At 50.6% G+C, this 15,402-nt stretch overlaps 1 protein-coding gene across 3 annotated transcripts in view; it reads right to left on the reverse strand.

The window, feature by feature from the left end:
• Window positions 1-14,694, reverse strand: part of NFATC2 (nuclear factor of activated T cells 2) — a 156,900-nt gene extending 142,206 nt beyond the window's left edge. For 2 of the 3 annotated variants that reach the window (XM_070247049.1, XM_005604783.4), the window contains exon 1: window positions 14,375-14,684. Coding sequence is in view for 1 of the 3 variants with exons in the window: in XM_005604783.4 (XP_005604840.1) it covers window positions 14,375-14,444 (70 nt within the window). In the remaining 2 variants the exon portion in view is untranslated. Of the gene's footprint in view, window positions 1-14,374 lie in introns of all 3 variants that reach the window. The other variant, XM_005604786.4, reaches the window with a different exon arrangement.
• Window positions 14,695-15,402: the final 708 nt, after the last annotated feature.

A 15,402-nucleotide genomic window follows, 5' to 3' on the forward strand; every position in this document is an offset into this window, starting at 1 on the left:
CTATGCCCAGGCTTCAATCTCACCTTCAGTCCAAACCACTGGACCAGAACATCCAAAGCTATTTTTTTTAACGACCTCAGATCATCTAAAATGCAGCCAGTGTTGAGAAGCACCGGGTCAGAAGAGTAGGTGGGAGCGGCACAGCTTGACTCAGTGGGGACTGGCCCGAATCCTTCCCCATGTGCCGGAAGTACGGAGAAGGTACACTCCTCAGGGGCAGCCATCTCAGCTCCATTCAGGGATTTGTGCAAAGCTATCAATCATCATTCATTCCACAAATATTTACTGAGCGCCTGCCAGGTACCTGGCACTGCTACAGATCTTGGGGATGCAGCCATCAACAGGACATGGTCTCTACTCTCATCGTGCTTATATCCTGAAAGCAAAGAGGCACAGCATGAGAAGGGTTTTCCAAATTGCACTTCGACCAGAGGTTCTTAACCCAGGCTATGCATTAGACTCACCTAGAGCTGGTAAAAACTTCAAGGGGCTGGGCCCCACTGGAGACCAGTCATAATCAGAATGATTGAGGGTGGGGCCTGGGCGTCAGTATTTTGCAGAAGCCCCCTCGATGCTTCCAATGTCTAGCCAAGATTGAGAACCACTGATTTCTACTCAAGCTCCATTCTAGGGTCCTGGGCCTGGCTCAGGACTCACCAACTTTCAGAGCCTTGGGAAGCACTTTCTGGTTGTTGGAGCATACAGGAATCCTCTTCTTTGTTTCCTAACCTTAAGCACAGCTATAGGGGTATATCCAATAAGCATCTTAGGGGATGGCTGGCAAATTTTGATGAAAGAGGGGAGATGACCCAGGCTAGGACACATATAGCCAAGTGTCTAGAAGGAGATGGGCGCTCTTGGGTTCTTATGATGGGACCCAAAGTCCAGACCCTGACATTTGGTGAGGGATAAACAAAGGAACCAGCCTGCCCTGGTGCTGTAGAAAAGGAGAAAGGCTGGCGTCACCCTCACACGTCCTTTCGCATCCCCCCACCCATAATGATTAAATGCCTCTAATCTAGTGGACATCTGTTGATTTTTCCTACCCGGAATCTTTCCCTGGTTCTTCTGATAACAGCACCCCAGTGTGTTCCTTTGGAAAACTGCCCTTGATACAATCTTAGCAGAATTATCAACCCAGTTGTTCCCCCCTCTCCTGGCAATGAAGTGAACAAATGACCCAGGCTTGGCCAATCAGAGAATTTTATCTCCACTAGCCTATGAGATCCCCTAAGGCAGGGGTCATGATTGCCTCATCCACAGCTTTATGTACAGTGGACATGTGGATATATGGATGGATAAATGGATGGATGGATGGATGGATGGATGGATGGATGGATGAGTGGATGTTTAGATGGATGGATAGACAGATAAATGGTTGGATGGATGGAGAGAAGGATGCAAGAGGGGATATTTGGATGGATGGATGGGAGAGTGGATGTTTTGATGGATGGATGGATGGATGGATGAAGAGTGGATGTTTGGGTAGATGGATAGATAGATAAATGGTTGGATGGATGGATAGATGGATGCAAAAGGGGATATTTGGGTGGATGGATGAAGAGTAGATGTTTGGATGGATGAATGGTGGATGAATGGATGGATAAAAGAATTTGACTCTCTTTACGTATATAAGATCCTTACATTTTTCTTTAAGGGCCCTCCTCCCTCGGGCTTACTCTAGCTGCCCAATTGTTAGGGCAAGAACATAATTCTTAGCCCCAACTGACATCCTCTTGAGATATCCAATAATAAGATAAGATAATCAAGGGAAGATCACTTTACAACTGAGCAAGTGCTACAAAAACTTCAGCCTTAGGAAGAATAGTTGAGGAAATTCTAAATAAGATTCTAACCACCTAAGTTGTTGTTCCTCTGAACAGTGGGTGTATTTTTAAAGCTTCTAGGATTTGGAATCTGCACCAAAGCAATCAGGCTCTTAAAGGGAAGGGGTTCTCACTCGGCCCTGACCCGTAACAGGGTTTCGGCTGGAACAGTGGGAAGTGAGAGGGTTTTCTTCTCTAAGGGCCACCATGAAGGGTGGAGGTGTGCTTGGCGGGGGTGGGGGAGGCATATTTTCATTTCCAAAATAAATAATTTGCGCTCCTAGGAGCAAGGGCTAGGAGCAGAATGCATGACCTTTACGCATTCAGAGGCCGCCCGGGGGGGGGGGGGGGGGTGGTGGGGGGTGGATGCAGGCCTGCATGGTGCAGCTCTGTCAACCTTCTCTCTGTCCTGCAGCCGACCTCCTCGTGGAGGCCTGGGCCTTTCTGTTTTTCTCCAGCCTCTCCAACAAAGTGCAATGGGAAGCTAGAGAAGCCACTGAGAGTTTGAGACTTCTAGCACACCTCGGTGCCATCTGACCCTGGCCCAGAAATTCAGCTCGCTTCAACAAGCATTTACCCCAGTGCATAATTACCAACTGAGATACAGGCCGTAAAAGCAAAGGGGAAGAGGCTACAGAGCTCGTGTCAAGGGAACCTGACGTAGATAGGGAATTCAGAGAAGCCCTCACTGGGAAGGTGATGTCTAAGCTGAGACCAGAAGGTTGAGTAGAAGTTAGCCAGGAAATAGCGAGAAAAAGAGCTAACAACTAGATGGGAATGTATGTGCAAAGGCCCTGTGGCAGTAGGAAGTGTAAAGTATTGGAGGAACTGAAGGAAGACTGGAGTAGCAGGTGCTCGGGAATGGACAAGAAGATGGTGTGAGGTAAGGCTGGGGGTAAGTGGGGCCTGGGAGACCATGGGAAGAATTTTGGATCTAGGAGCAACAGGAAACAACTGAAGAGTATCAGGCAGTGCGTGACAAGATCATATTTGAGTTTTTAAACAATTGCTGTGGGTTCTGTGTGGAGAAGAAACTGCAGGGGGCAAGGGTTGAAGCAAGAAGACCAATCAGGAGGTTCTGGCAGTGAACCAGGCAAGAGATAACAGGGCTACGGTGATGGTAGTGGAGATGGAAAAAAATGGAAGCATATGAAAGATCCATACTCTCACCCTTCGGGCCATCCTTGAGCTCTCTCTTTTTCTCTTCTAGCTACCTCTTAAAACACAGAATAACTTGGCTCAACTTGAGTACAAATATCTGAGAAACACTGACCCCTGGGCCTCCTTAACCCCCCGGGTGGCTCTGAGCCCTGAGGCCCCTTCAAGTTGGCCCTGGAGGGACCCATCACCCACAGCTCTGCCCTCCTTTCCCCCTTCTGGTATAAAGCTCGTTTTCATCTGCAGCTTGGACCTCTCCCCTGAAATCTGGGTTCGTATAACCCCCCATCCACCCAACGTCTCCCTCATCTGGGTGTCCAGCAGGCATCTCAGAGTGAACAAGTCCAAACCACGCCCTGTCATCCTCCCAATGGCTCGTCTCCCAGTCTTCCCAGCTCGGATACGCAGCCATCACAGTCACAGTTCTCCGACCGCAAGCCAAGGAGGAGTCCTGATTCCTCTGCTCGTCCCCTGGCCCCATGCAAACCCTCAGCAAGTCCAGGCAGCTCCATCTTCAAGATGCAACCCCAATTCAATCATTTCTCACCAACTTCACGCCCTTCCTCCCACCCCAGTGATCCCGGCCCGCATCATCTCTCACCTGGAGGACCATAGTTCCTCCTTCCTCGTGGCACCACGCCCACTTTTGCCCTTACACAAAGCAGCCAGAGGGGTCCTTTCAAAATATACATCTCTTAAGGCCTCCTGTGACTTCCCATTAAGTTTAGAATTAAATACAAACACCTTGCCCTACAAGGCCCTAGATAGGTTGCTTCCACTCCAGCTTTCTTTCGATATCATCTCTTGCCATTCTCCTCTTCTCTCACTCCCTTCTGCCACCCTAATCATCCACCTGTTCCTTGAAAATGCCAAGCACAACCCAACCTCAGGGCCTTTGCACCTACTGTTCCCACTGATATTTGCCTGGCCACTCCTTCGCTTTGTTCATGCCTCAGCTCACACATCACCTCCTCAGAGAGCCCTTCCATGACCATCCCAATAAAAACAGCATCCCCTGGCATTCTCTGTCCTTGCACCCTGCTTTCTGTTCTTCATAGCCCTTACCTCTGTGGTATATTCTATTCATCTCTATATTTGTTCATCTGTTTCTTGCCTGTTCCCCTCACTTGCATGTGAGCCCCACAGGGGCAAGGACATTTGTCTGCCTTGTTCACTGGTGTATCTACGGTTGTCAGAGTTAGCAAATAAAAATACAGGACAGCCAGTTAAACTTGAACTTCGGAAAAAACAGTGAATGCTTTTTTAGTACAAAGATGTCCTAAATATTGCATGGGACATATTTAAACTAAAGAATTATTCATTGTTTGTCTGAAATTTGAAGTTAACTGGGCATCCTGTATTTTTATCTGGCATCGCTGGCTGTATCCCCACGTCCTAGAATAAACCTAGCACATGGTAGACACTCACTAAAAGAGAGCGAGGAACGACAGGACCGCACCCACAGAGTGCCCGCCCCAGACATCCATCAGCACGTCAGGTCGCATGGAGAGGACCTGAGTCCCTGTCTCCTCGGTTTAATGGGACTCGTCAGGGACATCCGGAAAGTCAGTGTTTTGCACAATTGGCAGCCCAACCTCTAGCGTGGTTATAATACCTGTAATCATTTTTATATAAACAACATTTCTTCTGACTCAGTGGCTTCAGGGAAATTCTGCCTGTACATGGTTTTTTTTTAAGGAAGAGAAAAAAAAGACTGTTCTAGAAAATATATCCTGGTACAGAAGATATGTTCTTGGGACCATTCTAACAAGACTGGTGGACGTGAACCCAATCACACCCCCTTCCAAGCTGACCTCCTGAGGGTCAGTGGCACCCATAGGCATGAAAACACAGATGTTGCCCAAGGTTGGGGTGACCTTGTGGTACAAGAAAGAACACCACAGAATCAGGAGGCCCTGGATGCAATCTGAGGTCTTCTTCTAACTCACTCTGATCTTTAAGCAAATCAACGGGTCTCTCTGTACCTCAGTTTCTCCATCTGTAAAATGGGGAGAGTGAATTGGCTAATACCTGAGTCCCCATTCCAGCTCTAATATTCAGGATTCTTAGACGCTCCCCTGAGTGGCAGCCAGGGCCATCTTTCTGGGGGTACGACCTGTGCAGTCACACAGGGCCCTGCGCTCAGAAGGACCCTGCATCTGTTTGAATGCTCTGCTGTCACTGTCTTAAAATTCTTAGTAATCTTGGAACAAGGGGCTGCACATTTTCATTTTGCACCCGGCCCTGCACGTGATGTGGGCAGTCCTGATGGCAGCACACAACGAAGGTCAGAAATTCTCATCACCAGCCCCACAGCTGGACGACCCCCATTGTCATACAACACTGACTATAAAATAGAGGCACTGAAACGGTTTTAAGTCTAATCCGAAAAGCAGGAACATCCTTTACCAGATTCCAGAAACAATCGCCCTTCAATTTAAGCACATCCTGGGATTCTCACCCTCGATGTGACAATTTATAGATTATTATAATATTATAATTTATACGTGGACACATTTGACTCCCGAAGGCTGGAACTCAAGTGAGGCACAGGGAGCAAAATTCAAGAGGGCACCAACAAACTCAGTAATAAATAAATTATATTTTCATGAAATGTCTTTAAAAATCAAAATGAATGCAAAAAAAAATCCATGGTGAGCAAACTCTTACAATCCTCATAAAGACTAGATCAGAGCCCGAAGCCAAAGGAAAAATGAGTAATACTGATCCTGTCTTTAGTTAAAATTTTTATTTTTATCTTTGGTTCATCATGGACTTTTTGGGTTCATTTTGATTTTTAAAATACTACATTAACATATTATTCATCTTGATTACTGATTTTTGGGCGCCCTTACATTTTGCCTCCCCCCAAAGCCATTTTCAGGAACGAGCTCCTATGAATTGGGGGAACAACAAGGCAGTTTCAAACCTAACTTTCACTCCAATCTACCATCTACATCATCTTTCAAAGCCTGAACAGGACTTCTCTGCTGTGAGAAGATGATTCTCCAAGACGAGATTGTGGCAAAAGGCAGTTCGTTGAAATCAGCCGCCCCGTGGGCAGGCATCGACCGTGAACCTTCTAGGAGAACCAGTTCTACCAAACTGGTTTCAGCTGACTCCAAATCAAGATGTGGAGTGTAAGAAGACGCCCGTGTGACAGCAGCAGAAGTCCCAGGTTTGCAGTGGCTCTAAACATATTATGTTTGGCCTGCCTAGTAATTTCTTTTAAATCTGAACCAACATTTTTTAATTGGAAAATGTCATCTAAATATCCAGATTTCCAATATCTCCTAAAAAATGGGAGGATCTGGCCACAGTGGCTCCATATTCCCAGAGGGACCAGTCAGCTGGGGCTGCGTGGAGGCCAGCCCCTTCGGAGGACTCTGTTGCTCTCAGGTCCCCACAGCCCCCACCCAGCTGCCCGCGTCGTCCCCTGTGAGCACGTGGGCTGGGACCCTGGTCTCCAGGCTCCCGACACCTTCCACCTGCTCCCCGCTCACCTACTTTGGCCTGCTTTGTTTCTCCACTTCTCTCCTGGCTTTGTAGCACATTCCTCTCTGATGGAACTGATATTTAACAGGGGAGCATGGTCAGCAAACTCGGCCTCCCCTTAAATGACTGTCCTTGCCTTTAATTAAGCAGGAGATGCCACCGCCCCTCTTTTCAGAGAAGTGTCATCGTCTACTGAATCAGAGCCTTGAGGGCGGCGGCAGAGGATTGTATGGTGAGAGGAGGGAGCGCGGCTTAGTCTTTGCCCACCCCCCCCCCAACTCTTTCTCAACCATCCACCTCTTCCCCTCTCGCCACTGTCACCCTTCTGTCACCCAGGCTGTGTTCCTTGACATCCACACCCCTCAGGTCGTGTTTCCCACCTCCATTCTCTCCCGTGCCGTAGTCTGAAGACTCCAACACCTGTGTCGATTCATAATCTTTGAAGTCAGGGGGTGATGAAGACAAGCAAGCTGACTTCAGGGACTTCAAAGCCACCGTCCATCAGTGGCCCCTTCAGCACAAGCACACCCCGGAGCACATCCCCCTAAAAAGCACATGCACCTGCCCCTGCCCTCTCTCTCTTTCATTCCTGTCAACACAATCACCAGCCTTCACCTAAACTTTTCCTTCCTTAGCACGTAAATGGCTTCACAGAGGATTGTGTCTACTTTACAAAAGAAAAAAAAAAAACCTTTAGCTGACTTTCAAATGCAAACGAGTGCGTCTCATCCATCCTGGATTTTCTGCATGCCACCCAGCCGGTGCCTTGCGTCTAGATCCGCCACACACGCCTCTGGAGTCACTGAGTGACTGAAGCAGGTCTTCCAGAACCCACTGAAAAGTCCCCAGATTTGGTTAAAAAAAAAAAAAGGATTTATCCCTTCAGGAAGGACTCTTGAAGGCTATTAGGCTGAAGGAAAGTAATAACTTGAATTTAAAATAGTAAAATAATAGCAAAAGTGGCAGCTAACATGCACTGACCACTTTACATATGCCGAGAGCATCACAGCCACGATCTTTGAACCCCGAGCACCGCCCCCATGGGTGAGGATTAGTATGACCCCCACTTTTCAGCTAAAGAAACGAAGGCATGGAGTAGGCTGTGATGTGACTTTTACAGTCACACGTGCCACCACGGCAATGGTCCCGTCCCACACGGTCTGATGCTCATTACTGAGTCACGCCGTGCCTGGGCTATTAGCTAAGGGTGGATTTGCTAAGGGACGTTTTTTGGACCAAGATGAAACACTGAAAAAAGTCTTATGACTCCCAGTGATAGCAGAGGCTGAAGGAGGAGCTGGCGTGGGGAATCCAGGCTGCGCCGGGAGGAAGACACGTCTGAAGTGGCTCATACTATTCACAAAATTAATGGCCTCTCCCCTCAGGTGCCAAAGACAGGGACCATCCCTGCAGAACCCCAGGGCTCAAGGGAACACGGTTTGAGAATCACAAAGGAGAAGGCTCTGTGGACTGGGAGGTGCCACTTATCCCCACCTCCCTGCCCTGCACTGGTCCCAACCCCCACCATCTCCCACCCAGGCCACCATCGCAGCCTCCCATCTGCACTGGAGCATCCACTGTTACCTGGCTAGAGGCTGTTCTCCCCTTAATGGTCAATATGATCCTCTGAAAAGATTAATGAGGCCACACCCTTTGCTGCTTAAAACTTCCCCAGTGCCTCCCTATTATCCTAAGAATGAACTTCAAACTGCTCAGGAGATCCTCCCTGGCTCGCCTCCGTGATCTTGCCTCCTATCACACTTGTCCTGTACTTTCTGTTCCAGCCACACTGGTCTTCTTGCTGCTCATTGAGCCTCCCGGGCACCCGTCTATGCATCCAGCGTCCCCGGCAACCGTCTGCACATCCAGCATCCGGGACACCCGTCTCTCCTCCAGGCCTTTGCCCTCACTGCTCCTTCGGCCTGTGAGCTCCTCCCCCAGACAGTTCACAGGCAGACCCCGCGCCATTCAGAGGTCCATGGACAAGATCTCTCTTAGACAGGAAGGAGACCATCTGGCCTGAACGAGCAATCCCTACTGCTGTGGATCGAATTGTGTCTCTCCTCCAAAATTACATTCAAGTCCTAACCCCAGGTACCCGCGACTGTGACCTTATTTAGAAATAGGGTCTTTGCAGATGTCGTCAAGTTAAGACGAGGCCATGTTGGAGCTAAGGGCTCTGATCCAATGACTGGAGTCCTTATAAGAAGAGGAGAGAACACACAAACACACAGGGAAGCAGGCCGAGTGAAGACAGAGGCAGAGGAGGGAAGCGCCTACAAGCCAAGGATTGCAGGAGCCCCCAGAAGCTGGAAGAGACCAGGACGGCCCTAGGGAGGCCTAGAGTCCTCGGAGAGAGCCTGGCCTGCTGACACCTTGACTTCAGACTTTCAGTCTCAGAACTGTGAGAGAGTAGATTTCTGTTGTTTGAAAGCACCCGGTTTGTGGTAATTTGTGATGGCGGCCACAGGAAACTAACACGCCCACACACTACACACGCATGTACAGAGTCATTCGCAGCTCTACACTCCTCTTTTGGTCTCCAGCGTTCACCAGCACTTGCAATCATCTCGGGTGTGCCTTCCTGGGCCACCTGCCCCGTGTTTGCCTCGCGAAGACAGACTGTCCGTCTTGTTACCCTGTCCCCAGCATCTGGGATGGTAACTAGCACATAGTAGATGCTGCAAAAATGTTGACGAAAACAAAATAAGTGGTCCAGAGGGCTTCTAAGAGATGGGAATGAGCTGGGCCTTGAAGAAAGATGTGAAAAAGGGGAAGGAACCTCAGGTGGGAAGATGGGGAAAGACAAACAAGGGAGTGGAGCCAGTGTAGACCAGCTCCGAAAGGAGCGACTGTGCTGGGAAGGAAGCCCTGGAGGGTCAGGCCAGAGAAGCGCCCAGCTGGGCCCTGGCCACCGAGAGAGGCTTTGAAGAAACGGGGCCCTGTGCAGGTCCACGGTGCTGGAGAGAACCAGGAAGGGAGGGAATGGCTGCCAGAAGTTGCTGGGTGGCCCAGAAAGGCAAGGTGGAGGAGAGGAGACGCTCCCCGCCCCCCCCCCGCCGCCACAACCGTGATGGTGGGCTGGCTCCTCTGGGGGCTGCAGCCCTCCTCTCCAGCTCCCTGTCCGGCTGGGAGTCCTGCTGCAGGAAGCAGGAGAGACAGAAGCGGGGACCCTTAAACACCGAGCTTTGGGCACTGGCAGGGTCTGGTTCTGCCCTTGAAAGGCCTTGACCACGCTCGGTCTTAGTTTTCTCCTCTCTAAAAGGGGCGTCATGATAAATACCAACCTCTCAGGTTATACTGGAGAACCCCCTGAGATACTATCTGTAAAGTGCATGGCCAAATCATATGTGTCCACTTAGGGAAGACAGACCACCTGATGGTTGGGACTATTCAGCCCAGCGGGGAGCAACACGGTGGAGTGGGTTTGAGTCCAAGCTCAGCGAGCTAGCCATGCGACCCTGGGGGCATGACTAGCCGTCGCTGTGCTAGAGGGCGGTAATAACTATCAGGGTGGCGTGAAGATTACCCAGGTGGCACCTGGCACTCCTTTAGGATGGTGCCTGGCACATAGGTGGCGCTCAGTGAGTGGTGGCTGCTGTCATCATCATCACTGTTGTGGTTCGTTTGTTGTTTACTGTTGTTATTGGGGGCGGGTTCATTCCAGACAACAGCATGGATGTGTGTGTCTGTCGGACGACCCAGGAGGAATCCTGCTTAGGTCACTAGCCCCAGATGGGAAAACATGGAAGTCAAAGGCCACTGTCATTGTCGAAAAGATGGCACGATACGTCAGAGTTTGTGTCTTAATGCTGTGACCTTAACAAGTCACTCCTATTGAGCATCATTCATTCATTCACACACTCAGTGGGCCATCCATTTAAGAAAAAATGTCCTGAGCACCTACCTAAGTGCCAGGCAGTGTCCTAGGCCCTGGGGCCACAGGGGTGAACAAGGCAGCTGTGGTTTCTGCTACCCGGAGCCCACATCTGGAGGAGGACACGGACAAAGCAGGACAGCTGCCCCCGTGTGGTCCACACAGGATGCGGCAGCATGGGAGGGGCAGCCGGTGAGCCCAGAGGAGGCCCCCAGGCCACAGCCAGAGAGTCTCCCATTTCTGTTCCAGCCAAGGGAACAGAAAGAGGAAGCTGCCTGGCTCCTTCCAGGTAAGGTGAGAAATCCTCGCTCATTTATGTAGTAAGTGTGAGCGATCCAACGGGAAAATGCACGAGAAAGCGCTCAGGAATTGTTGGGGGGTGGCGGTAAATGTTGAATTAATGAGTTATCCAATAATAATGACAACAATTACTTATTAAGTGGGTACTTTGAGGGTCACACTATTTATTAAAAGATTGAAACTCTCCATAGATTCGTAAATAACTGCTGTTGTCCCCTCCTCCGAGGGCCTCTGCTGCCCTGGGACCCTCCCCAGAATTCAGCAAATAAAGGGTTAAAGCCTGGCCCAGCAGGGCCCTCTCTTGGGACCCTGGTCCTGCTGTTATGGGTTGATACTCAGTTGTTAAAGATATTAACTATTACTCCAGATAACATTATTATCATTCTTTTACACATGGGGAAACTGAGGCACAGGAAAGTGAAGTTACTTGCACAAGGTCATGCAGCCAGCAAGTGGCCGATCCAGGACCGGAACCTCTCACTCAGATCTCAAGCTGTTGACTTCTTAGGTCTAGAAATGTCACCTGGGACCCATCGGAGACTCACAGAAATAGGAGCCCTGGCCCCTGTCCTCAGGGGGCTTACCACCCAACTAAGGAAAGTTTTTAATAAAGGTAGTTGGAGGAACACCTGTGAAAACAAGCGATTCTCTCTGAAGTTCTGGGAAGAGAAGGAAAAATAAGAGACTGGGGGGGCCTGCTGGAGGAGGGGCCCTCTGGCTGCCCGGGAGGGGCGTGGCCAGGAGGAGGGGCCCTGGAGGGTCTCCGCCAGTGTGCACAGAATGTGTGGCTTAAGAGCCCCCGCTGTCTGGGCACTTTTCCTCCTCTAGTGGGAAGGGAAACACTGTGCTTTCATTCCCCTGAGGCAAGACAAGACAAGGAGCCCTCCCTGATTCAGCCTACACTTGGGACAAACCAGCTGCTGCCTCAGTTTCCCCATCTTTAACAAGGATGCTCATACCTCCCACATCCCCCCCGACTTCTCTCTTACCCCCTCCAGGACACATCAAGGAACCACGTGGTGTTGGGAATAGAGCCCAGCACCAAGGTCTGGTCCACCTCAGTTTCCTTATCTGTCAAATGGTATAGAAAATTATGACCACGTTAGGGAGTCTCCGAGACAGCAGGGTATATGGTGAGAGGCTGGGTGCCACCACTTCCTGCTGGATAACAGTTCGCCAGTCGCTGCACCTCTCTGAGCCTCACTCCTTTCTGTCCTGAAGGAGACAATGCTTCTATATGCACCGTCATTCCTCCCTTTTGCAGATGAGTAAATCGAGGCTCCATAAGCCATGATCTTCGCCCAACCTGTGTCCCTGTGAAGCTCCAATATGTTAAAAAGTACCTCGAGAGGCCTAAAGTACTGCATCTCTTCAAAGAATTCTGGCCGTGAAACGCAGTTTCTATGTCCACATAAGTTACGTTTTGTGTCTTTAATATAACAGGATTTGCAGCTAATATTTACCAAGGGTCGACTATGACCATGACACTGTTTAGATGCTTTATGTGGGTTACCTCCCGGAATCTCACAACCGCCTTTAAGGGAGACCTTATTATTGGCCCATTTTACAGATGTGGAAACCTACGCACAGAGAGGTTAAGTCACTTGTCCAAGACCACACAGTTGCAATGTGGTCAAGCAGAAATTCTAATCCAAGTAGAAAGCAGAGAGTTTGGGTCTGGGAGTGAGCAGAGCTCACCCTGGGTTTGTTTATTCCTGAAATACTTTCCATCATCCCACTTCAGATAAAACTGAACACACCTCTTTCAGATCTTCAGATTTTCCCAGGGCCTCGACCCAATGCTGCACAGCAAGTTCAGGATTTTCTTACCATGCCAATATTTCTATTCGCTATTTAATGGCCCCACCCATCTGCAGGCACACTTCAGGTCTGTCCCTAGGACCACGGTGGTGTTGAGTTTAAAGGGGCATTTGGTTTTCCCTCGGGAGACCCCTATGCAGGGCACAGTGGAAGCATCTCCCGTGCCAGCTGTCTTTGGTGCCTGCAATTGCATTCCGTGTGCCCAGTCGCCTTGGCATGCCAAGTGTGGTTTGCCAGGAACAATGTGGTGCCCTGTCTCCCACATGTGCACACGCACACTGGCACGCACGTATTCACAATCCCTGTACACCCAAGCACGGGCTGGGGAGGGTTGGCGATGCACGTGCACACACAGAATACACAACTTCGAAACTGTGAGAGGAGCAAGTTCCTAAACCCTGGAGGAGCCCCAATAAAAGGGGACGCTTGTGTCAGACCACGGAGCAAAGCAGAAGCCGGATTCCTCTCCCAGCCTCTCTTTCTCTCTTCCCAAATAGAGCTAAACTTGGCATTAGCCTGTCCCCCGCCCCCATCATCACAACATCAAACACTCTGTTTCGGTCTGTATTACAGTAAAAACCGATTCGCGTCCTTAGTGTATCTGTCGCCTGTCCGAGAGCATGGCTTTTACAGATGATGAGATATTAGTAATGTTTTTGGCCACTATGTCATAGGCTTGACCACTGGCAGAAGACAGGATAAACTGGTCCCAGTTAAGACGTTCAAAGTGTTGGCAGGGTCTTGCTTTCAAAAGTGCAACTCAGCTAAAAATATGTGTCGCTGAGGTCCGCCGTGGTAAAGCACACCATTTACCTAACCCAAGGCATTTGGCCTCAGTCTGGTTTTCAAAAAAAAAAAAAAAAGCCCCTCAGGTTTATTTACTGAAATTGTCATTTCTTCCCCCCCAGAACTTTAATCAGCCACGCAGAGCACAAAACCTACATTCAACTCTGATTTTATGACACGAGGCTAACTCCTCCTACGCATATTTATTTCACTTAACTCTTGCAGCCCTGCCCTCTGGGCAGCGCCCCCCTGCTATCCGCCGGGCTGGGCTCCGAAAAACACATCCCATTGCCCGGTTTCCACTTTTAAAGATGGATTCATTTGAGTACAGCCTAAACCCCTCCACAATCCCAACCAGATGGGATATTTTCATAGAATATTCGTATACGTTAAGCCCCTCCCGTAAGGTCTAAGTGGTATGATTCCATGGCTAGCTCCAAGAAGAGGGAAAAAGAGGCAGAAACACAGAAAGTAGAGTGTAATCAGATCGCCAAACAAACTGATGGTACATTGCACTTTAAAGGGGCAGCCGGGGGACTGCATCCATCAGGCACATCAAAAAAGGGGGGAAAAATTGTTTAAATGTCCCAGAGCATCTGCTGCTGTAACTGTTAAAAAGCAAAATCTTTATTACCATATTTACTACACGGTAAAAAATCAAGCCTGTTCTCCTACCAAAAAAAAAAGGTAAGTAATTATATAATAATAATAATAATATAATGATATAATGATAACACAGCTGAACGACATCTGCTGTCAAAAGCCGAGCGCGGAAATGGTTAAGCAGCCAGCGGTTAGTAGCGAGAAGCCCTCCCGCGTCCCACGGACGGGAAAATCCTCATGACGGATTCGGCTAGGGAATCCCGCCTCGGGACACTTCACGGCCCCCGTGCAAAGTCGTCCAAAGTCGGAGCCCCCATCTCCCCTCCTTGGCCAGGGCGAGGGCGCCTCTCCTCCTGGCCACGCTACCTGTGCGCCCTGGGAAACCGGAGTCCCCGGGCCTCCCCGCGCCCGCGGCCAGGAGCTGAAAGCGCTGCCCGGGAAAAGAGCAGAAGGGAAAGGCTGGGAGGCGGGAGGAGGAAGCGGCCGGAATAGAGGGCGAGTCCGTTACCTTGGTCCACAGACCCCATGATGCGGAGGGGATGGCAGTGCCCCAGTCGGAACGCAGCCTCTCTCTGCATCTGGAGGGGATGGGGCTTGGCGCGCGCTGGGAGAGGGTCTGTTTTTGTAGACCAGCAGCCAAGGGGGCGCCGTCCTCTCTAAAGCATGCTCGCGGGGCTGCCCTGGCCGAGGAGCCCGCGAGCGGCCCGGGAGCTGCGCGCCTCCCGCCTCCCGGCTCCCGGCTCCCGGCGCGGCGGAGTCGGCGCGGCTCGGCGCTCGGGCTTACTCGAGAGGGAACGCGACTTCCTTCCCCGCGCTCCGTGTTTATAGGCTTTCAATGCAGTAAAATAACGGGATTCCCTCACTGTTTCCTCCTGTTTATCCAGCGCCATGGAAACCACTGGATCCCGTCCATCTCCAAAACTAAGGGCTTTCCTGCAAACTTCACACTCAGGAATCCATGACGTCGCCTCCTCCGCGGCCAGCCAGCTCCGTGGCTCCCTCGGCCGCCAGCACAAGTCCCTGATTGTTCGGGAGGAAAGTCAGGGAGAGGGAGCCATGCGGGCGACGGCGGGGAGAAGGGGGTGGGGGCGTGCGACGTCCAAGTCGGCCTTGCAGGAGCTCCAGGCGGCTGTTTGCAAGCGCTGCCCCGGCCCGTGCAGCTTTCATAAATCATGCCCCAAAGCCCCAAGGCCCTCATTTTCCAAGCGGGTGCCCCTCAGAGAAAGCTGCCCGGCACTCAGACCCACACCCCAGGGGGTCGGGGCCCCTGGACGCTGCCCCAGGGGCCCTCCCCAGTCCCTCAGGGCCTCTGCTACCCAGATTTTTTGCATCCAGGGATGGTGAAGAGGAGGAAGAGGAGAAGGAGGGGCGGGGGGAGGAGGGGCGGGGGAGGAGGAGGGAAAAGAAATAAATAACGGTGCCTTGTGTCAACTCTCCAACTCCAAGATTTTTTTTTTTTCAAAGAGTTTATTTTTAGATTCATTTAGAAAACCCAAGGTTTCCAGTGATGCTCAGAGGCTCCAGCAATAATGAAAC

This window comes from Equus caballus, chromosome 22 (assembly GCF_041296265.1).
Source record: "Equus caballus isolate H_3958 breed thoroughbred chromosome 22, TB-T2T, whole genome shotgun sequence".
Lineage (NCBI taxonomy): Eukaryota > Metazoa > Chordata > Mammalia > Perissodactyla > Equidae > Equus > Equus caballus.